The 27,265-nt window shown below is 34.0% G+C and overlaps 1 protein-coding gene across 1 annotated transcript; it reads left to right on the top strand.

Annotated features, from left to right (window-relative positions):
- Window positions 1-766: 766 nt before the first annotated feature.
- Window positions 767-27,265, top strand: Ca-alpha1D (Ca[2+]-channel protein alpha[[1]] subunit D). The gene is given in 36 exon segments (XM_068284969.1): window positions 767-893; window positions 1,779-2,221; window positions 3,168-4,080; window positions 5,097-6,439; window positions 6,505-6,718; window positions 7,277-7,382; window positions 7,675-7,814; window positions 8,023-8,129; window positions 8,433-8,585; window positions 9,114-9,301; window positions 9,360-9,879; window positions 9,946-10,171; window positions 10,240-10,450; window positions 10,512-10,721; window positions 10,789-10,907; window positions 10,972-11,030; window positions 12,566-12,683; window positions 13,271-13,400; window positions 13,606-13,772; window positions 13,871-13,958; window positions 15,062-15,169; window positions 18,414-18,466; window positions 18,537-18,683; window positions 18,750-19,221; window positions 19,293-19,376; window positions 19,447-19,509; window positions 19,571-19,759; window positions 19,837-20,016; window positions 20,018-20,086; window positions 20,145-20,804; window positions 21,058-21,182; window positions 21,184-21,510; window positions 22,010-22,047; window positions 25,937-26,067; window positions 26,129-26,326; window positions 26,328-27,265. Coding segments are annotated over 35 exon segments (8,136 nt in total). The 5' UTR covers window positions 767-893; window positions 1,779-2,211; the 3' UTR covers window positions 26,598-27,265.

The following is a 27,265-nucleotide window of genomic DNA, read 5'->3' as shown; positions in this document are numbered from 1 at the left end:
TATCTTTCATTAATGGGATTTTTCTTGGAAATGGGGCGTCCGATTCATTATCCTCTACGTATGCAAGCATCGATTCATCGATGATTTTTTCATCAAATAGATATCTAGGTAAACGAAATCTGTTAACTAAATAGTTAACAGTAAGTAACACATTAGGTGTTACATTATGTTCAATAAATCATGAAAATTGTAGGAATTTTCTGAAATAAATGGAATAAATGAAACTTTTTCAATCAATCATTCAAAACTCCTTAACTCAGGTTTTTTCTTAAATTTACATAATCACGATACTTAAATCTATAAACAGATATTGCAAATATTTCCGGAAGTTTTAAAGAAATATTTTAAATTTATTTAGAAGTTTATTGACGACTTTACGATTCGATTATATTGATTCCAGACCTTAAAATTTTAAGGACATACTAAAACGAAGTATAGAACTTTTAGAGCATTCCATTTGTCCATGTAGGCCCAAAAACCTTTTTCTAAGTCTAAACTTAGCCCCAATTTTGTAAGAATTATTCAGCATCTTCTTCATGTTACTAAAAGGTACTAGAAGTAGCATTGAATCCCTTTTCGAAATTACTATCAAACTGTTGCCAACCACTTGTTGGTACACCAACAACAGAGTTCACAACCATTCAGAAGTATCACCAATGAAATCGATAGACACCATGCTGAACTTTGGCTTGAAAAGCTTCACATGGATAACTGTCAACATTTTCACGGTTGCCTTTGCGAAAAGCTACTAATTCCTGCACAGTGTGCTTTTGTGGCTGATTCCTTAAACTCGTTCACGTTGCTCGGGGTCGCGAGTGAAAGAAAAAATATATTTATACAAAAAAGAGAAATATATAATATATACATATTAGAAAATATAAAAAATGGAAAATGTATTGTTCTTAACAAATTGGTGACTAATGGAATTGTTTTTAAATAAGAAAATAGTGTTTAAGATATTAAAGGCAAACGAAGAAAAGAGGATGGGGAAAACGCTTTCGCTTTTCTTAGAATTGCGTCTGAAATTTTTCACACAAATGTAATTGTGTGATGTGCATATGCATATGTGTATGCCTTTATGTGTCTGAGTGTATGTGTGTGTGTGTGTGATTATTACATATGCCTGGGTAGGTCAATCGGTCAGTTTTTTGTCACCCCCAGGACATTGAAACGCAGAAAAGTATGCTACAAAAATATATTTCCCATGTGAACCATTAAACTCAATGAAGCAAATTAGTTTCTTTCTGGTCTTTTCGCACTTTGTCCAAGCTAAAAGCGCGCTCTTGACCTCATTCTATCATTTGGTTAACATTTAGCCAACTTTAATCAGTGACGAATGTGTTTCGCGATAAGGGAAAGAGAAATGAAAATGCTTTTCATTTTTTTCTTTTTTTTTTCTTTTTTTTTGTACTTCAACTGCAAAGTTATTTCTGAAGCTTTTCTGCAAACTGAAAGAGAGTAAGAGAGAGCTTTAGTAGACCAAAGTTGATTGCCCATTTGACAGTTGGGAGCACAACAAAAAAAAAAAAAAAAAGAGCAGGAAAAACACAGAAAAAAACATGCTCTGTGGCAACAAAAGGGAAAATGTAAACATTGCGTACACACACACACATCTACAGAAAGGCACGCCAACACAGTTTATATATAGCAAAAGTCTAATCAATGATAACATATCTGAGACTAATGGGAATACTGTGTCTGTGCACTCAAATGGAATTAAGAAAAATTCAATAAAAAATATTACCAAAATATATGAAAATCTCTTCCGTCCTCTTCAGCTTGACCACACAGACTTTAACTAATTGCCAAATTTTACTTTAAACAAAACCAATTATTTATAACAAATAATACAAAAAAAAAAAAAAAAAAAAAAAACATCCCGTCGCTTTATTAACGTCCCAGAGGACTAACCACCGTCTTTATATGCAATATTGAACCACTGAAACATTCATTCATTTCATTTTTATCGAGTGTATGTGAGTGAGTGTGTTTGTGTGTGTGTGTGTGTTGGAATGTAAGTGTCCATGTAAGCCAGCGAGAGAGTGTGTGACTGAATACTTAGATATACATCTACGTATGGGGGAGTGAGAACCAAACACACCTGTTGATGCCATCAATTGTTGACCGCAATTTTGTACGGGAATTCAACTTGAAGTGCTGCTCGTGAATGAAAGGCAAATCAATTTTGTGCGTCTGAAGGAAACTTCAAATATGAATACAGGTAGGGCCAAGTAATTGGACGGAGGAGGAAGTGGAAACGTGATTAATTAGTGAAAGTATCACCAACATCCTCATCATCATTCATTCATTTTTATTTATCAGACACCAATTTATTCAAGTGGATAAATGTAGAAGCTCCTCGCAGTTCGGTGAATGGATTCCTGTACCCTGTGACCACTTTTCTTTATTGATTATTAATCGTTTTCTTTTAAGGGAGTGTGAAACAGTGAGATATTAATGATTCAGAGATCTCAGTCAGGATATTGTTGAGTAAAAAATATATATTTTGTGTTCCTCTGATTCTCCAAACCATCATTATTTATAGTTTCCAGATCGAGTTAAGCTTTAATTTAATAATACTCATGTTTAGTTTAAACCGTAACAAGGGATTATAAAATGACGAGCTCTTTCTGTGTCCTCTGAATAATGTGTTATAATCAGGCTTTGATATTAAGGAAATCTTTTGATGATAAACAAGTTGGGCATATTTTATTTTTTTTTTTCTTTTTTTTTTTTTTTCTTACTAAACTATGTTTTTGTATGCAATTCTAATGCAATCAATTTTTTAAGATCTTCTAACTCTATGATTATTACTGAAATGTTTCCAAGCTAAATGCATAAAAAGGATTTAAATTTACTTATGTTGACTTGAACCTTAACTTTAAATGAGAACAGAAATGGGAAAAAATCTGTTATTTCGCATTTTAGTTAATTCAGTAAACTTTGGAATGGAATTTGACAGACTTTTATGACTTTGATTTAATCACATGCCATGATGATTTCTGAATATCCAAACTCACATTATATACCAACCATCATTCCATTAACTTGGCTCATTAAACGCAGTTTATTAACTTGTGCACATCAAATACTAATAACTTGGCTAAACTAATAAACTTTTCCGCCGCCCTCTGCCTTTGTCCACCTTGTAACACTCCTCAAAAAAGGAGATCGTAAGGAGCATGCCTCTTCACCGCAACCACAACAACAACAGCAGCAGCAACAACAACAACCTCAACAACAGCAACAGCAACAAAAATCGCCACAACAGCAACAAATTAACAAATACGATGCCTTGGATAGTTCTAGTACCAATAACAAATTAAATCATAAGAATAACGATAAGGATAGGGATATAATAGGCAAAGATTCATCTAAATCAACGAATGTTGTAAACATTGATGAATCATCATGCTCATGTCCAACCAAGAACAAGAACCAGGCCCAATCGCCGCAGGGCAGCGAGGTCAGCGGGAGTACGAGAAGTGGAGCAACTACATCATCGCAACGTCGCCGACAATTGCAATTCCAAAGGCAGAAAGAGGCCAAACTTTATGACCCAGGAGATGAGGCAGCATCGGCCCCCTCAATACTATCCACAGCTCCAGCCTCAGCCCCAATTCCTGCTCCCCCGCCCGGTGGAGAATTGGTCAATTGTATAGCCTACGATGATAACACTCTGGTCATTGAGCGTAAACCTTCGCCCACATCGCCGGCCACATCCAGACGCTATCTGAAGGCAGATACACCCACACGTGGAAGTCGCAAATATAATCGCAAGTCACCAACAACAACAGCACCTAAAAGTGATTTAGAAGTGGTCATAGTAAAACCCGAGCATCATCATCAGCATCGTTCACCGACGATAACTCTGCCAGTTCCCACAGCGGCCACAGGTGGCCAACATAGCACAGGAACTGGCAGCTCACCATCTGGGAGCTCCATTGGAATTTCGCCTGCTGCCTCCACAACGGTTCTACAACAAAGGTATATGCAGCTCCAGCTGGAGCACAAAAACAAATTCATTTACAATGCAATGCAAGAGTTTGATTATTTGGAACATACACGTACTAGGGCATAGTAAGTTAGCATACGGAATCTCGTCATTTAATTCTATAAGTATCGTATTCGTATGTATGTATGTTTTGTACCCATATATCTGTATGTCTGTATGTTGTGTAAACTCGCTGTCGTGTGTCCTTGTTCGTTTGTAACTCTCTCTCTCTATCTATAGATATTTGTAGGTAGTACAGTGCATGCAAGTATATAAAAGAAGATCTTTATAAATTAAAAGCTAAGAGTAAAGAGCTACCAGCAAAATTGTCAATTAAATAGTGTTTGAAACTGACTCTCAGACTTAGACATTCAGCTTATACAATCTATTCTATTTTATTAACATAACTATAAGTGATGAAAGTAATCACATTTTTCACTAGTTCTGCATTTCTCCCGTCAAAAGACTCTTCTTATTTCATATTTTAAGCCTCACATAAGAAATGATGAAAATCCCTTTTCAAGGTTTCTAAAATATTGCATTCACGCAGTGGAGAAATTGATAACTAACTTAGAGACTTCTAACACAAATTCAGAAAGGTTTTTCGTTGAACACTGATAACATTTCTTTAGACCACATTAAACATGAAAAAGTTTTTATATCTAAATATACAAAAATATTAACTTTAGGTACATAAACAAATATATTACACCATGTTACCAAGAAACTACCATGATCAATCAATTAAAATCCCTGTAATTTAATTTCTTAAAAACCTTTCCTAAATAGAAGTTGGGCTTTTAATACCATGATTTGGATATTTGAACATATTTTGCTTGACTAATTGACGACTAAATAATTAATCTTTTAAATCTTCAACAATTCAAAACTCGTTAGTTTTTTTTAGTCTAAATACTTACTAGTTAAAGTGTTCAGAACTAATGGAACCATGAAATGAATTAAAATTTATAGTTATTCTAGGATTCTGTATATGACATCTTGAGCTATTAAGTGTGACTTAAGTGCATCCACAAGATTGAAAAAGATTTTCGTTCTGAAAAACTATTAATCGTGTCCTTTTTCTTCTCAATTCCACTTATAGTTGCAGCCCATTAGAGGTTAACGCCAGCAGTGACGAGACAACTGCCCAGGGAAACGGTTCTGGGACCACCAAGAAACGACCAAATAACACAGAGCTAGCACTCAGCACTGTCACCAGCCAAATTGTCAATAATAGCACATATAAGCTCGACTTTAAGCAGCGAAGACATAAAAACAATAATAACGGTGGCTCCGAAGGCGTCAACGGTGGTGCTGGTGGTGGTGGCAGTAGTAATCAGAGCAGTAAACGTCGAAAATCCAGCTGCACTTCGTGTGGTGGAGCAGGAGGAACTGCTTCAAGTCAACGTTTGACACCAGAGGAAGCTCTTGTGGTAGCAGCTCAATCGGCGGCAGCTGCCGCAGCCTCCGCTTGGCAACAGCAGCCACAGAATAGTGTTACAAGTGCCGGGAGTACTAATAGCAGTTACAGCAGCGGTGCTCGGGACGAAGATAGCAGCTACAGTGCCGTTGGTGGCGATAGCAGCAGCAGTAATAGTTGCAATTGCGACATTACTGGTGATAATAGTACATTGCATGGTTTTGGTGTCGGGGACATAAGCAGTTTCATCGGCGACGACGATTGTGACGAGGACGACGACGATCCAAATAATCCAGATCTTAGCTCACAGACTCTCAGAACTGCGGCAATTGTAGCGGCCGTTGCAGCCGCGGCTAAGGAACAGGCCAAAACCGAGACCAGTGCTGGTGCTGGTGGCGGGAATACCGACTGTGACAGTTTCAGCGATCGTCGTCAAGATGCCGATGATGTACGAATTATTCGCGGTAGAAGCGGTGGCAATGATTCCCTTGAAGATATTGGCGATGTGGATGACAATGCCGACGTTGTTGTAAAAAAGAATACACGCAATAATCGTCCTTCGATAAGAAGGACATGTAGAATCACCGAGGAGGACGACGACGACGACGACGTTGAAGACGGGGAGTACGACGAAGACGAGCCGGAGGGCACAACAATTGATATAGATGAACAAGAGCAACTTGCCCAGCAGCAAGATAACGACGATCAAGACGACGACGACGACGAAGGAGAAGAGGAAGAAGAAGACGAGGAGGACGACGAAGACGTTGACGAGTACTACGAAGAGGAGGAGGACGAGACCCAAGCCTTCTCTCCCTTCTATTCAAGTTCCGCAGAGCTAATTGATAATTTTGCCGGAGGAGCGGGTAAATTTTTTAACATTATGGATTTCGAGCGTGGAGCATCTGGCGGGGGTGCCTTTACACCAAATGGCAATGGAGGAGCCGGTGGCGGTGGTGGGGATGTATCCCAATCACGTTACGATGCAACAGAAACAAATCTAGGCGGGGGTACCAACATAATGGGTGAGTACAAAAGAAATCTCCATCAGCATCTCAGTTTATTTAAGTTTACCTCATTTTGCGTTTAGGCATCGATGCCATGGGCATTGCAAACATTCCGGAAACAATGAATGGCACCACAATTGGACCAAGTGGTGCCGGTGGCCAGAAACCTGGCGCTGCCGGTCCAAAAAGGCCACAGCGACGAGGTAAACCACAACCAGATCGACCGCAGCGAGCACTTTTCTGTCTGACTGTTAAGAATCCATTGAGAGCGCTTTGCATTCGCATTGTGGAATGGAAGTATCCTTTTTAAAATGATTATCCCTCGAGTAGAATTGACTTTTCAGAATTGTTGTCTTGCAAAAACGAGCATCTTCTGAATATATTCACTATACTTCTTCGTTGTTGTCTCGTCTACTTACAAATTCACTTGTTCACTGATACGTTTGAGCACTGACTCAGGTCTTTAACTGTTTACTTCTTCATTCGACTTGTTGTTCTCTGACTTACATCATTTGCTAATTTTGAAGTCTTTATCTGTTTCAATACTCCCATTCTATAACCAACTACATATGTCACGATTTTACTTGACACCTTTATTCTATTTGCTAAATAAAGTCAGTTAGTGAACAAACGATCGAGTAAGAAACTCAATTTGTGAGTGGACAAGCGTAGGGATGAACTTGCTTGTAAAGCAACTTACATTAGTGAACAAATTAAGCCCAATACTACTAGCTAGTTCTCAAATTTAAATTAAGGTTTTTAACATATCATTTGATGAGTAAATTTCAAAACTCATGACTTTACAAACTCACAAAACTTTGGGACTTTCCTTGACTCATTTCTTTTAACCGCCAGACCATTCGAGTTCCTTATTTTATTAACCATATTTGCCAATTGTGTTGCCTTGGCCGTTTATACGCCTTATCCAGGCAGCGATTCGAATGTGACGAATCAAACCTTGGTAAGTTTTACGTTCTCCAATTAAAAGAACATATCTGAATATGAATGAAATTAAACAATTTATTAATCTTTATGAATTATTTTTTTTATGTATCTTTTATATATCTTCATATTGATCGTTCGATGTCAATCACAAATATCACAAATCATTCATTAAATCACATACATTTTGATCCTATTCACAATCCAAAAAACTACTACGAACCCCATCCCGATATGCACGATGACACCAACAAAAAAAAAAAAAAAAAAAACAACACCAACCACCGAAACACTACACAAAAATAACACAGGAAAAAGTTGAATATGTATTCCTAGTTATATTCACAGCGGAATGTGTTATGAAAATATTAGCATATGGTTTTATGTTACATAATGGTGCATATCTAAGAAATGGATGGAATTTATTAGATTTTACAATTGTAGTTATAGGGTAAGCATACAAAATATGCCAGTTAAAAGCGTTTAAGCGCCCAGGCCTCTTGTAAGGCCTTGTTTTAACCATTTTCTATGTTACCTTATATCCAATTTAATCGGCAAAAAAAAAAAAGAAAAAAAAAAAAACAAAAGAAAATTGAGTTCAAGACACGTATGAAATTGTATGCCATACAAAACACCAAAATATCAAATTGTTTTTACAGAGCAATAAGTACAGCACTCTCCCATCTGATGAAGGATGCCTTCGATGTGAAGGCATTGCGTGCCTTTCGTGTGCTGCGTCCATTGCGACTTGTATCGGGTGTACCAAGTAAGAGCTTCGTTAGCAACAAACCGCAAAATCAAAATTCAATTTGTCCTAAATGTGTACACACTAAGACTCAATTTGAAGTGCTGCACCGAAGGGGAATGAATAATATCATGGTTCGATGGTATTAATCATAAGAATTGTGAAACAACAACAGTTTTCTTTTATTAATTGTCTTTTGTTCTTTTTAGTTATTAGTCCTCACTCTGTGCAGCATTTCATTTTGTGTTCTTTATATTTGTCCTTTTTTTTGTGAACTGTAATTTGTAATCCTTTTGTATTGGCTGTCCATGCGCTTTCTCGCAGGTCTACAGGTTGTGCTTAATTCAATTTTAAAGGCCATGGTGCCATTGTTTCACATTGCACTTCTGGTCATATTCGTAATCATAATCTATGCGATCATTGGTCTTGAGTTATTCTCCGGTAAATTGCACAAGACGTGTCGAAATGAGCATACAGGTAAGACAGAACGCAATACAAACGCACACACACATACAAATTTTAAACCACGTACAATATTTATACGTTGTACGAATATCATTCAGTTGTCTTGAATGCCACCAGATATGTCGCATTAAAATTCAACGTCCAGCATATTTAAGCTCTATTTATAGTAGATTAGGATAAACCAAAATATCCAAAAACAAAAAGACACAATTTATAATCAGACATTGCAAGCAATACACTAGTCCCTCCTCCCCCCTTTAAAAAAAGTGTTGACTAATCTACTTGTGAATAGAGCAAAGAATTCAAAAAAAAAATTAAAGAATTATTTTGGGACAATTTCTATTATGCCAATGATGGAGGCATATTCCGCCAACAAAACCAAAAATATACGATAAAAACAAATGGCACTTCATAGATATACCCAACAACATTCCATATCACCCACATGTCATCCTTCACCTAATCTCATCCACATTCCATTTCACTACTCATAAAAAATTTCCGAAAAAAACAAACAAACAAACTCTTAACGGAATCTAGGTGAATTTGAGGAGGAAGCCAAGCCATGTGGCATTGGAAGAAAATGTATGGAAAAGGACGGCTTCAAATGCTACGGGGGCTGGGAAGGACCTAATGATGGTATTACCAACTTTGATAACTTTGGTCTAGCCATGTTGACGGTATTTCAGTGTGTCACCCTGGAGGGTTGGACCGATGTTTTGTATAGCGTAAGTTCACTTCAAATTGGCCAAACGTTTGCATATTCACCAAATATTTTATTTGCAGATTCAAGACTCCATGGGCAGCGATTGGCAATGGATGTATTTCATTTCCATGGTCATATTGGGAGCATTTTTTGTTATGAACCTAATTCTTGGTGTCCTGTCTGGTGAGTTCTCCAAAGAACGTAATAAGGCCAAAAATCGCGGTGATTTCCAAAAGTTGCGTGAGAAACAACAAATTGAGGAGGATTTGCGTGGTTACCTCGATTGGATTACCCAGGCCGAGGATATTGAACCAGACGCTGTTGGTGGTCTAATGCCAGATAGCAAAACAAAACAATCCAATGATATGGACTCAACAGAGAATTTTGGTGAAGACCTACCAGAAATTCAAATGACCGAATCACGTTGGCGAAAAATGAAAAAGGATTTCGATCGTGTCAATCGAAGAATGCGTCGTGCTTGTCGTAAAGCAGTTAAATCGCAAGCATTCTATTGGTTGATCATAGTCCTGGTCTTCCTTAATACCGGCGTATTAGCCACAGAGCACTACGAGCAACCGGCATGGCTGGACGAATTCCAAGGTGAGTTGGAAGTAAAAAGGATGGAGATCAAAATGCTAAATTGTCTATGTTATGAATTCATTTCAGAGTACACAAATGTGTTTTTCATTGGCCTCTTTACCTGTGAAATGATATTGAAAATGTACAGTCTCGGATTCCAGGGCTACTTTGTATCCCTTTTCAATCGCTTCGATTGCTTTGTGGTAATCGGTAGTATTACCGAAACCCTTCTCACCAATACGGGAATGATGCCGCCTCTTGGTGTCTCTGTGCTGCGTTGTGTCCGCCTGCTGCGTGTGTTTAAAGTAACCAAGTGAGTGACAATTATTTGGAATACAAATCTAAAGAAACCAAATGAATATCCCCTTTTTTGTTTTCTAGATATTGGCGCTCTCTATCGAATCTCGTTGCTTCCCTATTGAACTCGATACAATCGATTGCTTCACTCTTGTTACTGCTCTTCCTATTTATTGTGATATTTGCTTTATTGGGCATGCAAGTTTTTGGTGGTAAATTTAATGGTGACGGCACAGAGGAAAAGTATCGCCAGAATTTCGATTGCTTTTGGCAGGCTTTGCTTACTGTTTTTCAAGTAAGTTCGCCAAAAATGTGCCTTTATTTATTGCTTATAAAACTAAAATCTTTTGTGGCAGATAATGACGGGCGAGGATTGGAATGCGGTGATGTATCAGGGCATTGCTGCCTATGGTGGTGTTTCGTCTTATGGTGCTCTGGCGTGTGTATATTTCATTATATTGTTTATTTGCGGCAATTATATATTGCTAAATGTGTTCTTGGCCATTGCTGTGGATAATTTGGCCGATGCTGATTCATTATCTGAAGTGGAAAAGGATGAAGAGCCTGTGAGTAAAGCCATAACAACCAATAGCCAATGACATTACGAGTTTACTTTACTCTTGTATTGTGTAGCATGATGAGAATGCTTTAAAGAGATCCCATAGTCCCACTCCCACGATTGATGGGGAAGATGATGAGCATCTTAGCATAGATATGGATATGGAACATCATGAAATGGACGAAGATAAAATGTGTGTTTAACAATTAATATGACAGTTTGTGCAAAAGACTAATATTAATATCTATTTTATGTAGGGATCATGAGACTTTATCCGATGAGGAAGTACGCGAAATGTGCGAAGAAGAACAAGAGGGTAATTATAACTATTTAATTGTGTTTGTACATATTAATATGTGTTAGGCATATCCCAATTTAAGTCTATGACTAAGTTTAATTATCTCTAAGTCATAAAGTATTTTAAGCTTATGGCCTCTCTAGACATTAACCTCAAAACTATCCTCAAACAAAAATCATTAACTCATGCTGCTCAATGCTGGAATCAAAAAACAAAAAAAAAAAAAAACAATACACGAAAACATTATTACAATATTAATCGAAAGACTCCCATTCTGAAGTATCGGCACATGTTACTGCACGACCCCGACGTTTATCCGAAGTGAGCATGAAGAAGACTAAAAAGCCAATACCACGTGGCAGTGCATTTTTCATTTTCAGTTATACAAACAGGTAAATCCAATTGAATACACAAACCAAAAAATACTCCGAGAGTAAGTTCAAACACACACACACATGCGCACACCCACTATCATTCCATCGTGTTTTTTTTTTTTCATTTATATTGTTATGCACTTCTTAAGTTCCGAAGTTTGTTTTGCATGCAAAACCCAAGTTCCATACATACATATACTATATCCACAATATATATCATATTCTGTATCTACCTAATTCGCATACCTACTCTTGAATGTAATATATTTATATATATTAAATACTATATATATCAAACTTATAACTTGATTTTGTTTCCTTCAGTTTTTTTGACTAAACGACGTTTTGGAAACTGAGTAATTGACTAATTTATCATACACTCGCATTAATTTGCATTTTGCAATTTCGGTAGTCGATTTTTGTTTAGCCAGTAATGATTTCATTCGAAAGATCATTCCATTTTTCCATTTTCAAGTATTTAGAATTCAATAGAATACAATTGACTGCTTTTGTTTACTTTCTACATTTAGAGATTTTTATCGAGCTGCTCCTTTCAATATCCCTGGCCAAACTTTGCATATAATTTTAAATGGATTTTAAGTCTTACTTAAGTAGTTAGAATTTTCTTTTAAAATATCCTAACATTTTGATTTAGTTTAGACTTAAGAAAAAATAGTTTTCTACTATACTCTTGCAAAAAGGAGATTTGTGGTAAATTTTTAATGCTAAAGTAGACAAATAATGTTGAGAAGATAATCTCGATTCAAATTAATAAAAAGCTTTACCAAGTCTAAGCCTAAAAACTCCTACATTGCAATTGGCGTGTTAAACAATGCTAAAACTAGTTGAGAATTACCTCGCAATGAACTAGTAGCGAAGTTTCTTTCATATAAAGACAATAAAATCACTGCTTGTTTGGTTTAAATACAGATAAAATCAGAGATAACTTATGCCAACTCTCCAACTATATTGCAAGGGTATAGACAATTCGGCTTTGCCGAGTGATAGGTTCCGACTGCTGGTTTACCCTCTACTATTCCATTATGATTAAAATAAATGTTTAAACTTTTTACCGATTCTTATTTATGTTTATCATTTGTTTTTTCCAAAATTGGCATAAATCATATATATGAAAAAAAAAAAATGCATATATTTATATATACTTGTATAAATCTATAGTGGATGAAGAAGGCATGATTACGGCACGACCACGTCGTATGTCAGAGGTTAATACGGCCACAAAAATTCTACCCATACCGCCGGGCACATCATTCTTTCTTTTCTCACAAAAGAACAGGTTTTTATGTTTTAGTTAATTTTTTTTAAGAACATCAACACTAAATTGAGGAACTGTTTTTTTTTTTTTTTTAATTTTTAAACATTTTTTTACGTGTCAATGTGTATGTCTTTATTGAGTTTTAAATGTCCCCCGATATGTTTAAATGTATTTTGTCTTTTGTTTAACTTTGTTTTGTGTGTGACACCTGTACCTGTGTTTAGATAAGTAGTTTATAGATGATATACACACCACCTACTTTAAAAAAAGAAGAATATTCCACAACAGCTTTTTGTTTTTTAGTTTGAGACACAAATCGATTCAGAATAGACCTTCTTCTGAAATGGTTTGTCGCCTTTTTATAGTTTTTAGTCAGCTATGTTTTTTTCGAACTAGTAAATTTATTGGAGATAATATCCAAATACATCCTAGCTGCTTTTTATTTGGCTTCACATTTTTGTTCGTTCAACTAACTTTGTCTTGTCAGAACTCTAATTGCCTGTCCGACGACTACATGTGTTCCTCAGTTCGTTTTTTATCTAAATTAATTTTGATATCGATCTGCGTTTTTAACATTCTCTAATATTTGTTTAATGCATTTTCCTCAGATTTCGTGTCTTCTGTCATTGGCTGTGCAATCACAGCAATTTTGGCAACATTATCCTTTGCTGCATCATGTTCTCATCCGCCATGTTGGCCGCAGAGAATCCCTTAAACGCCGATGCCCCTCTTAACAAAGTAAGTAGCTCCAGTTCCAGATGGATTGATATGAATCCAAAACTAATTTGAATCTACAACCAAAACTCCCATAAAAAATGTTCAATTGTAAGTTGTCAAATGGCGCTTAAACTTGTACACTCGCATTTATTTTACATTTACGTCACTCTTAATGTAGTAACTTGAGCTCAACACACACATTTCATTTGTTTATGTCACTTTTCAGATACTGAATAAATTTGATTACTTTTTCACGGCAGTTTTCACAATAGAACTGATTCTGAAATTGATTTCATATGGCTTCGTTTTACATGACGGAGCCTTCTGCAGATCCGCATTTAATCTATTAGATTTACTTGTGGTCTGTGTATCTTTGATATCTCTAGTGTCCAGGTAATTAAACTCATGCTCTAACTCTACTCTAACCCAGTAGTTGAGCTGTGACCATTTTTTTGGGACAATACAAATAAAAACATCGATTTCAACTACAGTTCGAATGCGATCTCAGTCGTGAAAATTCTACGTGTGCTCCGTGTTTTAAGGCCACTCAGAGCCATCAATCGAGCCAAGGGTCTAAAGGTGAGAGTCATTCGATTCGATACGATACGTTACGATTCTATATTTTCTAAAACAAAATTGCTTTTATTCTATTAACTTGTTTCATCGAACGAGATTTTGAGTTTGAATTTTCTTTATGATTTTTATTTTCACTTTTGTTCTTACTTCTTTTATTATTTGTTTTTTTTTTACTACTTTTGATAACTACAATATCACACCAAAAAGAAAAAAACTAATCAAACTGCTTCGATTTATGCAAATAATTTATGGGTCTAACAATTAAACAAAAACACACTTTACAACAACAAATTTCTCTAGCGGTACCAAAAATAAAAACCTTGAATTGCTGGGTGTAGGGTGCACCTGAAAGAAATACAAAGAAAAAACAAAAAAGACATTAGACAAATAATATAAATATACATACATACATATATAATGAACAAAAAGTATGTTTATTGCAGAATTATACACTGAATTAGTTGTTTTTCTTATTTTTTTTGGTTTATTTTCTGTGTTACTATTTTAACACCTAACGAAAAATGGGCGTGGAATAAAAAAAAATGAAAAGAGAAACCCAAAAATAAAACTAATTATTATCTGGGCTTGGCTTAGGCATAGTCGAAACTATGTTTTTAACTGTATTTATTATACTAATCATATCTATTTTTGGTTTGACTAGAAAGTCATTGCGATCGACTTTAATTGTCTTTATGAATTAATCACTAAGAAATTGTATGAGAAAAGCTTCTAACTATTCGATTTAGATTTACTTTCTTTCCCTAAAAGAGGCTCAAAAGCACGATAATTCTTTGATTTCACTGTTTGAAGATTGCCTTAAGAGTTAAGCAACATTCTATTCAACAACTTATCACAATATTGCAAATGTATATAGGCTTTACAAGGTTTGTCGAAAATATATAACTTTTTGATCAATATAATCCTTTTTAAATGCGCAATGACTTTCTGTAAAGCCAATATATAGAGGTTGTTTTTAGCTTTTAACAATTAAACTTTATATTGAATTGCTTTACTTACTGTGTAACTATGACTTTTATTCTTTGATTTATATATTTAATATAATTTATATATATACCTACATATATATCGTCGTATCACATATACAGCATGTTGTTCAGTGTGTCATAGTCGCTGTTAAGACTATCGGAAATATTGTGCTCGTCACATGCCTTCTACAATTCATGTTTGCCGTTATAGGAGTTCAACTGTTTAAGGTATGATTTCCTTAATTTTAAGTTAAATATTTTAATTTTGTTTATTAAGAAATTTGTTAGGTATAGACATATAGATTTAATTGTATATTTTTAAGGACAACCTGTACAAATTAAAAACATCCGCATGATTATCTTTGAATAAGACAGAATAGTTTCGAGGCTGTAATATGTATAAGTATGTACTTTAGTTACTTTTTTTTTTTAGTTAGTCTTAACAAACGGAAAGTTTTAGTAGGATTATAACAGTTTATTAAAAAAAGACCTTATAAGAAAATTAGAGTAAAGTTTTATAGGTGAAAATATAAATAATTTAGTACTGCGAACCTAGATTTTATTTATAAATTGAATAACATATAGTTAAGTTAGGATATCTTATACTATTTTGTGTATAATATGACTACTTCAGAATGAAATTGTAATGATAAACTATAACAATTTAAAAAATTAACAAGTAGCCAAGAAATGTGTATAAATTAGATTTAAGCAATGTTGGATGCATTTCTCCTAACCTTTTGTTGTTGTTGGATTATTTCTAAACTAGTTTTTGAATATTTAAAACTCTTATTCCATTTTATATACTAATTTTATTTTAACGATCTTGTATATAAAGCCAATAGCAAAAAGTAAACCAGCATAGTATTGCTTATTAATGCTCTGCCATATCTTTGGAAAACAAAAAATAATGAATCATATAAAATATATAGAGAGAAAAAAGTCGAATAGGGGCAAAATTTAACAACTAGACTGAAAAATAGTACCTAAGTACACTGAAAAAAAAACACAATTTGCCCATTCATTTTGTTAATCCTTCAGTGCACTTTAACAATAACTTCATTTAACACACTCACACTGACAAAAAAAAACTTGAGAAGTACTTATAAGTATATAAAATTCTTACCAATTACCAATCTTTTGTTATATAAATGTAATTTCCATTATATTCCACACCCATTTTCTGCGTTCCTTGGTCAAATTTAAGTAAAAGCAAATAATGCAAACACAAATGTATAGATAAATATAGACACTATCACAAAACATTCCAAATATATTTGGACATTAATAAAATATGTAATCCACACATGCATTTTCCTTAGTTCTAAATTATCTACCCTTAGTTATAGCAGCAGCAATGCCAACCTTGCACCCTAGCATCAAGGCAATCTACCAATCAACCAAAGAAATCAACCTAATCAACCAGGATATATCTGGTATCGGCCATGCCGAACATTTTATACCCTTGCAAAGTGTGTTATGTAGAATGTCCCAACTTTTTGATCAATTAGAGGGCAAAATATATAAACAAATGGTCTGTAATAAAATATAGAAAAACTTAACGCTCTTTGTCTAGGCTTTCCTAAAGAGTTCAACAGACTGAACTTCATGAAATTCAATTCTACTCAAAATTTATGTAATTTGTTTATGTTTACTTACCGAGTAGCTCCAGTTCAAGTACATAACAGGACTTAAGCTTAGCTTTAGGGCTAATAGAATCAATTGCAAGGGTATAAACCGAACAAATAATATATGAAACCTTTCACAATCTTCCTCCCATGGTGTACAAAAAGGAATCCAATGTAGTAACCAAATCTCACATATACTAATACAAAAACACAAAAGAAAATGTAGTAATTTAATTTTTAATTTCTATATTCTTTCTCATCTGTTTTTTCCTATCTTTGTTTTTCTTATTATTTTACTCTTGTTTAATATTCTCACTGTCCATAAAATAAAAATGTGATTAACCGATTTACATCTAAACCTAAACAATATGAGCCCCATAAAAATGTATTTTCCTCTTTTTTCTCTCTTTTATTTGTTTATTTGAATCCATTGCTTTTGAATTTTGCCACAAAATGTGTAAAATTGTTTTCCCGGCAAATATTTCCCTCGAACCTCGAAAAAAAAAAACGAAATTGTACAAAATACTTTTGATTTCATTGAAACTATTCCAAATATGTGGCCCATAATTGATGCTGCCAAAAACCGAAATCATGTCAAAACGCACACTCACACACCCACACATACACTCAAACTCACACACATTGACATATTCATTCCAAACCTTTACACTGGCAAAAAATAAAACAAAAAACTTTATAGTACGTGGTCAAATGCGTTGTAGTCGCAATCAAAACAATTGGTAATATCATGTTGGTTACATATTTATTGCAATTCATGTTTGCCGTTATTGGAGTACAACTCTTTAAGGTAATTTCTTATCCCACTATATTCGTATATACTTATATATATCTATATAAATTCTATAAATCAAAAATCAAGGTGAAGGTTAAATGGTAGAAACGGCTTTAAATGTGCGCTATTAAAAAGTAAACTCAAGACTCGGTGCTGCTTTAAGTGTTTTGCTTTAATTTTTGATTCTCAATGCTGTAGAGGATATTGGGTAATCTGCCTACCTATATTACCATATATATATGTATGTGTATACTGAAAGCAACTCTACAGTTCCATTTTAGTAAAATTACATTTTCTTTGCCTCTTTAACTCTTTATCTTTCTATGTAAAAGAATAAATTAAACAAAGATTTTTGCTATAACGCTACATATACATATATATTCTACTTCAACATCTTGTAGAATATTAAAGCAGTTACAATACTTTTGCTGCTAGCTTTTGTTCTAAAACCAATAACCCAATTAAAACCAAAAACGGATAACTCCCTTAGCTACAGCTCCATGCTAATCTCTCCGTACTATGTATATATATGTATGTATTTAATCATCCTAAAAACAATTCCTTAAGATCAAAATATCAATACATAAAAACCTCAAAATGTTTGCAACCCGTTTCAATTGTCCTGTCTGTAAATACAAATGTCGTGCCGTCCTCTCGAATGTTGTGTCCAATTTTGAACAGTGTATGTAAATGTTTTTGCATTTGAAGAAAAAAACATCCTGTATATGTATATTATAATATATACCTATAAATAGTTAGATTAGTCTATTGTAAATGGCTGCCAAATACAATTTAAGGCCTTAGTCCTCCTTAGTCCCGGCTAGAGATGACCACATATGATGAAAAAGTCTCATTATCGGTTTTAGTTTATTTAGTAAATCAGTTTGTAATTTAACTAAATGGGCTCAAAGTATAGTCAACCTCTAAACTGAGGTTAAGTACACTTACCCCCAATGTAATATTCATTCACATCGTATGCTATAGTCTATTAATATGTTTTCCAACTCTTTCCCGATTCATTCTCCTTGAAAATCACCCACAACATCTATAGGGTAAATTTTTCAGCTGCAGTGATGGTTCCAAAATGGTCGAGGACGATTGCCGGTGAGTGTAGTTTCTGACTGCTTAAAATTTAACAATAAATTTAACAATGCTCCATTTTTCCCTTCTTTAGTGGCACATATCTCATCTACGATGATGGCGATGTCCATAAGCCGCGACTCAAAGAACGTGAGTGGGTTAATAATCGTTTCCATTTCGATGATGTGGCCAAAGGAATGCTGACACTATTCACTGTATCCACCTTTGAGGGTTGGCCAGGGTAAGTAATAAACAAAAAATTTGTAAAACTAATTGATTTTAATCATATTTCTTTTATTCAAATTAGCTTGCTATATGTTTCCATTGACTCGAATAAAGAAAATGGCGGTCCAATACATAATTTCCGTCCCATTGTTGCTGCCTATTATATTATCTATATTATTATAATTGCCTTCTTTATGGTCAACATATTCGTCGGTTTCGTTATTGTTACTTTCCAAAATGAGGGTGAACAGGAGTACAAAAATTGTGATTTGGATAAGAATCAACGTAATTGCATAGAGTTTGCATTGAAAGCGAAACCAGTGCGTCGATATATACCCAAACATGGCATTCAATATAAAGTCTGGTGGTTTGTCACATCTTCATCGTTTGAATATACCATCTTTATATTAATCATGATAAATACTGTGACACTGGCAATGAAATTTTATAATCAACCTTTATGGTATACGGAATTATTGGATGCCTTGAATATGATATTTACAGCAGTTTTTGCCTTGGAGTTTGTCTTTAAATTGGCCGCGTTTCGTTTTAAGGTGAGGCAACAAAAATTGTGAGGACTTCATGGATTAAGTCTAATCTTGATGATTTACTTTGTTTTGTTTAGAATTATTTTGGTGATGCTTGGAACGTTTTTGATTTCATTATCGTTCTTGGCAGTTTTATTGATATTGTGTACTCTGAAATTAAGGTTGGTAGATCTAAAAATAGCTCTAGGGTATTTAATTTTATACATGGCTTTTCAATTTTTATTGTCATAGAGCAAGGATACTTCCAAGGCCGCTTGTGACATTATGGAAGGATGTAAAAACAAAGCCAAAGCGGTAAGAAATACATATATAAATATATAATTATTATGATCATTTATAATGAATTTATTTTTAGGCTGGTTCCAATCTTATATCCATTAACTTCTTCCGTCTCTTTCGCGTAATGCGTTTGGTCAAACTTCTCAGCAAAGGCGAAGGCATACGAACTTTGCTCTGGACATTTATTAAATCTTTTCAGGCTTTGCCCTACGTTGCTTTGCTTATTGTCCTACTTTTCTTTATTTATGCTGTGGTTGGTATGCAGGTAAGATTTTTGTTGATATATATACATGTATATCTACAGAGATTACAAGAATATTGCATTATTTTTTTGTTGCACAGGTCTTCGGCAAAATCTCTTTGGAAAATGGATATGCGATAACACACAACAATAATTTCCAAACGTTCCAGCAAGCTGTTTTAGTACTTTTCCGTTCTGCCACTGGTGAAGCTTGGCAGGATATTATGATGGCCTGTTCGGCCCAGGACGATGTCAAATGTGACGAAGCATCGGATACTCCAAAAAGATAAATGTGGCTCTTCTATAGCCTATCCATATTTTATATCTTTTTATGTTCTCTGCTCGTTTTTGGTACGGATCCATTAAAGTAAAATCTTAAACTGCATTAACTAAATGAGTTCTATTGCAGATTATCAACTTATTCGTGGCCGTCATTATGGATAACTTTGATTATCTAACTCGTGATTGGTCCATATTGGGTCCGCATCATTTGGATGAATTTATACGGCTCTGGAGTGAATATGATCCCGATGCAAAGGGACGCATCAAACATCTCGATGTTGTCACATTATTGCGAAAAATTTCACCGCCTTTGGGTTTCGGTAAACTCTGTCCACATCGGATGGCCTGTAAACGTTTGGTCTCCATGAACATGCCGTTAAATTCCGATGGCACTGTCCTCTTCAATGCCACACTTTTTGCTGTGGTACGCACTTCGTTGAGTATCAAGACGGAGGGCAACATTGACGATGCCAATGCTGAGTTAAGAGCCACAATTAAGCAGATTTGGAAGCGTACAAACCCAAAACTATTGGATCAAGTTGTTCCACCACCCGGCAACGATGATGAAGTTACTGTGGGTAAATTCTATGCCACATATCTGATACAAGACTATTTCCGACGCTTTAAGAAGCGCAAGGAACAGGAAGGTAAAGAAGGTCATCCGGATAGCAATACGGTTACATTGCAGGCAGGTCTGCGTACCCTACATGAGGTATCACCTGCTCTTAAGCGTGCCATATCTGGTAATCTAGATGAGTTAGCCGAGGAGCCGGAGCCAATGCATCGCGTAAGTGAGACAGATTATTCTTACATTTTTTTCCTACTATGGGACTTAAGCCACCAAGTTAGTATAAGTAGCATCAAAAACAGATCGGCTTCAACATTTTCACACGCTTTCCCGTTTCGAATTGGTATTGTTTGAAACTATGAAAAGGGCTTAAAGGGATGACATTATTACAGTCTTGGGATCACAATTTATTTATACTTTCGCTGTTAGATAGTAATTGATTTTATTAAATAACTTTCTTGTCCAATTACAGCGACATCATACACTCTTTGGCAGTGTCTGGTCCTCTATACGCCGTCACGGCAATGGAACTTTCCGACGCAGTGCCAAAGCTTCGGCTTCGCAGAGTAATGGAGCTCTAACCCTGACTATTGGGGGGATCCATGGCCGCTGGTGTAGGTGGCAGTACAATGGTTTTGGAATCGGATCCATCTGCTGGAGATTATCTCTATGACAACCTGAACCGCAGCGTGGCCGATGGTGTAAATCATATAACGAGAAATATAATGCAAGCTCGAATGGCGGCCAGTGGAAAATTGCAAGATGAGCTACATGCCAGCAGTGGCGGTGAACTGAGAACTTTTGGGGAGAGTATATCAATGAGGCCATTGGCCAAAAATGGTTCTGGTGGCAATGCATCTGTGGGAGGAGGAGCATCAATGCTTACTGGAACCTTGCCACCAGAAGCAAATGCGATATCTTATGAGTGAGTATTTGGGGAACATTTTCGGAGGTATGATTTATTTAGGTTGCTCTCTCCATAATCTGTTTTTTTTTTTTTTTTGGTTGATTACTTAGCCAAATTAGCAAAATGACTCAACAAACATACACGTCCATATATCAATGACATTGTGTGAAGCTAAAAGGCTCACACATACATACTTATGAATTATATCTATTTACATATACTTCCTGTTATCATGGCTTGCTGTTTAGTGAGTTCAATATAATTTATATTCACCATACGATTTTATAATTTCTTATCTGTGGAATTTAGTGAAAAAAATTCAAAAGATAGAGAGAGAGAGAGACAGAGCCCTTTAAAGTTTGTAATGGACAAAAGGAGCCAAAACCAAGTGATAATAACTTGGCTAATACATCAATTTAGTTGACTTAGCGAATTAGTTGCAAATCACATAAAAAACAAAACAACAACAAAAACAATCAACTTTTACTTTACTCAATCCCAAAAACATTAATTTCAGCAACCGCAATCGTGGTATTTTATTGCATCCATATAATGGTAAGCCTAAAATGCTGCAAATTGCAATAAAAATTTAACAAATCAAGTAACAACAAATCCATAAACCAATAACAATCAAAATTGAATACAAGAAAAAAAAACAGCAGCAAATACATTTAACAACAAACAGCACAACTTAAAAAAAAAATGTTTTTAACCTTTTTCTTATTGTTTCAACATTGAACTTCCTTATATGTTTCATTTTGATATTGTTTTATATACAAACAAAAACACTTCTAACAATTCATTATTCTAAAAAATTTAATTTTTTGTAGCTTTTTTGCATAATAATATTTTTTTAACATTTACTGTACAGTCTCAGCCACTGAGTTGTGAGTTCTCTTCAAAACAAAACAAAAAAAAAGTTTTATTGCCTGCGGCATGCCGAATATAAATAAAAACACAAAAAGAAAAAAATCAATGCGAACAACATTTAATTCAGACATCACAAAATAAAAAATAAATAAGCAACACATGACATTAGGACATAAAGATCGGCAAGCCGACGTTTAAATACTCTTGCAGCTATTTGAAACTTTAAACTTAATTTGCTACAAGATTTACCAGTTTATTGGGATGTAAGCAAACGCAATATCTAAATCCAAAACCCAATCCCAAGGGTTTGAACATTTGCTTCATTTAGTTGTGATCCCCAACTCGTTTAAGCGTTGAAAATAAGTATGGCCATTGTAATTCGTAACTCCTTTTTCAAAGTCAGCTGATGAAAGAAATTTGTTACTTTTTGTGTTGGATTCTTTAAACCTGATTTCAAAATCAAAAACTTCTCAAAATATTTATAATATTTTTCTTAAAAATTAGTTTAACAGTTTATCTAATAACTGACAAAACATGTGACAAATTCATGTTTAATTCATTTTTGTACAAGAGTTTTAAGTTAACTAAAATAAGTTGATTCCAAGTTGATTCGAAATCTGAAATATGTAGTCTCTGAGTTAAGTCCGATCTAAGCAATATTATCTATTCTAAAAGATAAAGTGCAAACTTCTGCAAGGGTATATAAAAATATATTTTTATTTTGGTTTTCCATGTAATTTTGGCTGTTTGTTAAATTGCAAAAGAAAAAAAATGAACAAATGATATGATAAACACAAAAAACCAATAATCACTCGTAGAACACAAATATTTACATATACTTACATGCGGCAAATAATTAATTATATTTTACATTTAGAGTTTAGTAAAATTGTAGAAATTGCGTAGATTAGTTTCGATTTGGGTGCAGCTTAATTAATTAGAGCCTAGTTAATGGAAAACGCTTTGGCTGCAATGTAATTCAATTTAGTATTCAACATAATTACATTTTAAGACATAAAAACATCATTTTGAAAATACACAAAAATTGGAATACATTTGTTTCTGTATTAGGGATATCCATTTAACTTAACTACCAGAAAATTAACATAAATTACAGTATTAAAAATTGTAAAAATATTAGTTTCTCCTTTAGAAAATGGGGCAACAAAATCCAAGTATCAAATAAACAATTTATTTTCATTTACTAATGATTTGGTTAGATTAGAAATTATTTTTGACTCTAGGAGACAAAAACAAGTAAATTTAGGTTCTAAATTTGTAGATAAATAACATTATTAATCGAGATTCACAAGTCAATATACATAACTTAATGATAAGATCTAATTTTATTGGATATGATATTGGCAATATGCAGAAACTTTGTCTAAGCTTAGACTCTAAATCTATATATTCATTCTATTATAACTATAATTAAATTCTCTTTAACTTCCTATCTCAGGATAATTTCACCCACTAACAACTTTCATTCTACCCCATAACCTAATCTCTTCTAGAGCCAAACTAAACTCAATTTTATCTTCTGAACCCTTTCAACACATATCACATACAACAATTAAACTTAGTGCCGACGATGGCTCCTTTTGTTGATTACAAACTAACAAACTAAAATTTTTGATGCAATTATGTTTAGAACCATTTAATTACCTACCAACAAATCAACAAACAACCAACCAACCAATCAATCAATCATAATTTACTATTAAGTGAAAGTAATTTGTTTTTGTATAACTCTTTTTTATACAAATCTATTTAATTATAGCCTAAGTGATTCGAGTTTAAAAACAACCGAATGCTGAGAGTTTCGAACCATTCGTATCATTCAAAATCACTTGCCGGATGAATGTCAAAGAGTTCGAACAGCGTTAAAAATTCGAAAAGACAAAGACAAATGGTTTCCATTTTCAAATGGAAGTTGTTCCTAGATTTTCATTTTGAAATAAAAAAAAAAAAAAAAAAACATGAAAATAATAAAAATAAATAAGAAAAACATTTCCACAATCCTATATATCGAAAATTCAAAAATAAAAGTAAGATCAATTGACATAACACCAACAACAACAATAAACAACAACAACAACAACCTACAAATCAACAACAACAACAACCAGAACAAGCCAACTACAACTATAATAATTCGAACAACAACCGTTTTAACACGCACCAACAAATCTGAGACAAAGCAAAAGGTTACCATTATATCAAAAGCAAAAATTTAAAAAAAAAAAAAAAAAAAATTATCAACAAAATATCGATATTGATGTCTATATTATTCCAATATGTTGAACAACAAGCAATATGTTTTTGTGGCCCAAATCGAGTCAGTGTATGTGTGTGTGTGCGTGTGACTGACTGTGCGTGCTCCCGTGTGTATGTGTGCCTTGCCTCCTAAAAAAAAAAAAAAAACAATGCTAATATTAACCTCCCCTCCCAGCCGATATTTGTACGTCTAATCAAAAAGAAAACAAAAAAAAAAAAAGCTGTTCTATAAATTAATGCCAGATTGTTGTTACTATCCAATGTTGTCTTTGTCATCGCTTGGTTTTTCATGATTTCTTTTTTGTTTTGTGGGTGGGAGTAATTTCAATTATTATTATAAACCCTAAAAATCTAAAGGAATCCAACACCAAATCATTCATACACAATCTACAATGTGAATACCCGAACATACTCGCATCACAAAACCACATACATAAATACCAAATATGCTTTGTTATCGAACCTAGAACGCATAAATATATAGAGAATCCTTAGTTCTCGATATGCTTAACATATCTAGCGATTGTTGCTTGCTTCAGCTTTAGTTTTAGTTTACTAACCCTTGTTTTGTATATATATGAAAAATGTCCATATTTGTATATAAACTTAATCACTTAGTACAAGTTGTACAAATATAATAAACATAGAACTTGTATTAACGAATGCTTGACTAATCCATAACTATAGTTTAAGAAGTAACATAATAACTTTATACTTAAAAGCTTGATGATCATGAAGAATTTTTCAAATTTTAAAAAACCTTTGGAGGTCAGTCCTGGTCGGGCAAACGTAAAAGGCTTAAACCAGTCAAATAGATGGCTAATCTATCAAAAGATTATTTCAGTTTATAGTCTATTTCCTAAAGAAAAGAAATGTTTAACTTTGTCAAGATGAAAGTTTATATATTTTCCGATCAAAACAACTTGACTTATGAAGGTTTTCCAAGTTAGTAAAGAACAGAAGCTTTTTTGCTATTCATATATTTTTCTTTCTATACTTGTGAAATGTCCCAAGAATATCTGATGACTAGATTAACCTTTAAAAACATAAAATGTTTAAGGAAAATATTGAAGCATTTTCAAATTCTTATAACTTCACTCCATGAACTTGAAAGGAGTATAAAAAGGAACAGAATTATTTAATACAATCTAATTAGATGTTTAGAAATAAAGTTATAACATGATCATCAAGCTCTTTGTATAATAATTAGATACATATATATATTGAAAACTTGTTTTTATATAAAGATCTAATCTTTTGAAATAATTTCCATTCTATTTCCTATGTATACGATTAGTCTACGCACCCAATGGTGCTATTCCTGGCCACGAGCGCATGATCCAATCGACACCAGCTAGTCCTTACGATCAGCGTCGTTTACCAACTTCATCTGATATGAACGGTCTAGCCGAATCATTGATTGGAGGGGTAAGAATATCTCTAAAGAAATCATAATCATACAGAAAAATAATAAAAATTCATTTTTCAGGTACTCGCCGCTGAGGGATTGGGTAAATATTGCGATTCAGAGTTTGTGGGCACTGCCGCACGTGAGATGCGAGAGGCTCTGGACATGACGCCAGAGGAAATGAATCTAGCTGCCCATCAAATACTATCCAATGAGCATTCATTGAGTTTAATTGGCAGCAGCAATGGAAGCATTTTCGGTGATGCTGGCGCTGGTGTGCGGTGGCGCAATTCTTGGTGGTAGTGGACCATCCTCGTTCTCATCGGGCACTTTGCAATCACCACCGATACCTGATAATCGTTTGAGACGTGTGGCCACCATACAGACCACAACAGCCAATAATCATAAATCTCAATTTAGCCAAAATAATACGAATAATACTAGAAACTTGCCTACAACTAGCCAAAATAATATCTCGCCCACGAAACAACAACAACAACAGCAACAATCGCCGCAACGAGGAGGTCCAGGACCAGCGTCCTCCTCATAGCACTTAAATGAAATGTCTTCTTGATGGAATTTGAAATGTTTGATAAGCAAACACAAACACAACATTTTTTGTATAATTTTTAGCAAAGAAAAAACATTTTTAGTAATCTAAATGACACCCACACACACACAAAAACACATCCAAAAAACAAAAAAACACTAACAACTAAAAAATTTGTAAAACTTGTAAAAATGAAAAAAAACAAAAACAAACTTTGTATCGTATAGCTCATTGTTTTATGCCTTTTTGATAAAGTCTACGATGGTTTACAACAACAACAACAACAACAAAAACAAAAAGAAGCCAACACATTGTACATTGAAACTAAAAGATAAAAAAAAAGGAAAACAAAAACCCAATTAAATTAAAAATATATATTTTTTAACAAAAACCAAAAACAACCAAAACACAATTTAATTGATTAATTATTATAATCACCGAATAATAATAATAATATTAATGGCATACATTGTACTTATACGATTTAGACGCATTTTATTTTTTAAGTATTTAATAATTGCGTATAAAATAATAATAAAACAACAAACAAACAAACAGAATAATTCTAATTATATAAATAATATTGATAAAACAAAACGGAATTGTTTAATATGTAACAAAACTGAACAAAAAATAAACAATTAAATATTAATTAATTTATTAGCAAA

Source organism: Drosophila tropicalis, unplaced genomic scaffold, assembly GCF_018151085.1.
Source record: "Drosophila tropicalis isolate 14030-0801.00 unplaced genomic scaffold, ASM1815108v1 contig_393, whole genome shotgun sequence".
Taxonomy (NCBI): domain Eukaryota; kingdom Metazoa; phylum Arthropoda; class Insecta; order Diptera; family Drosophilidae; genus Drosophila; species Drosophila tropicalis.
Note: the sequence above shows the minus strand (reverse complement) of the source record. Positions and strands in the feature narration are given on the sequence as shown.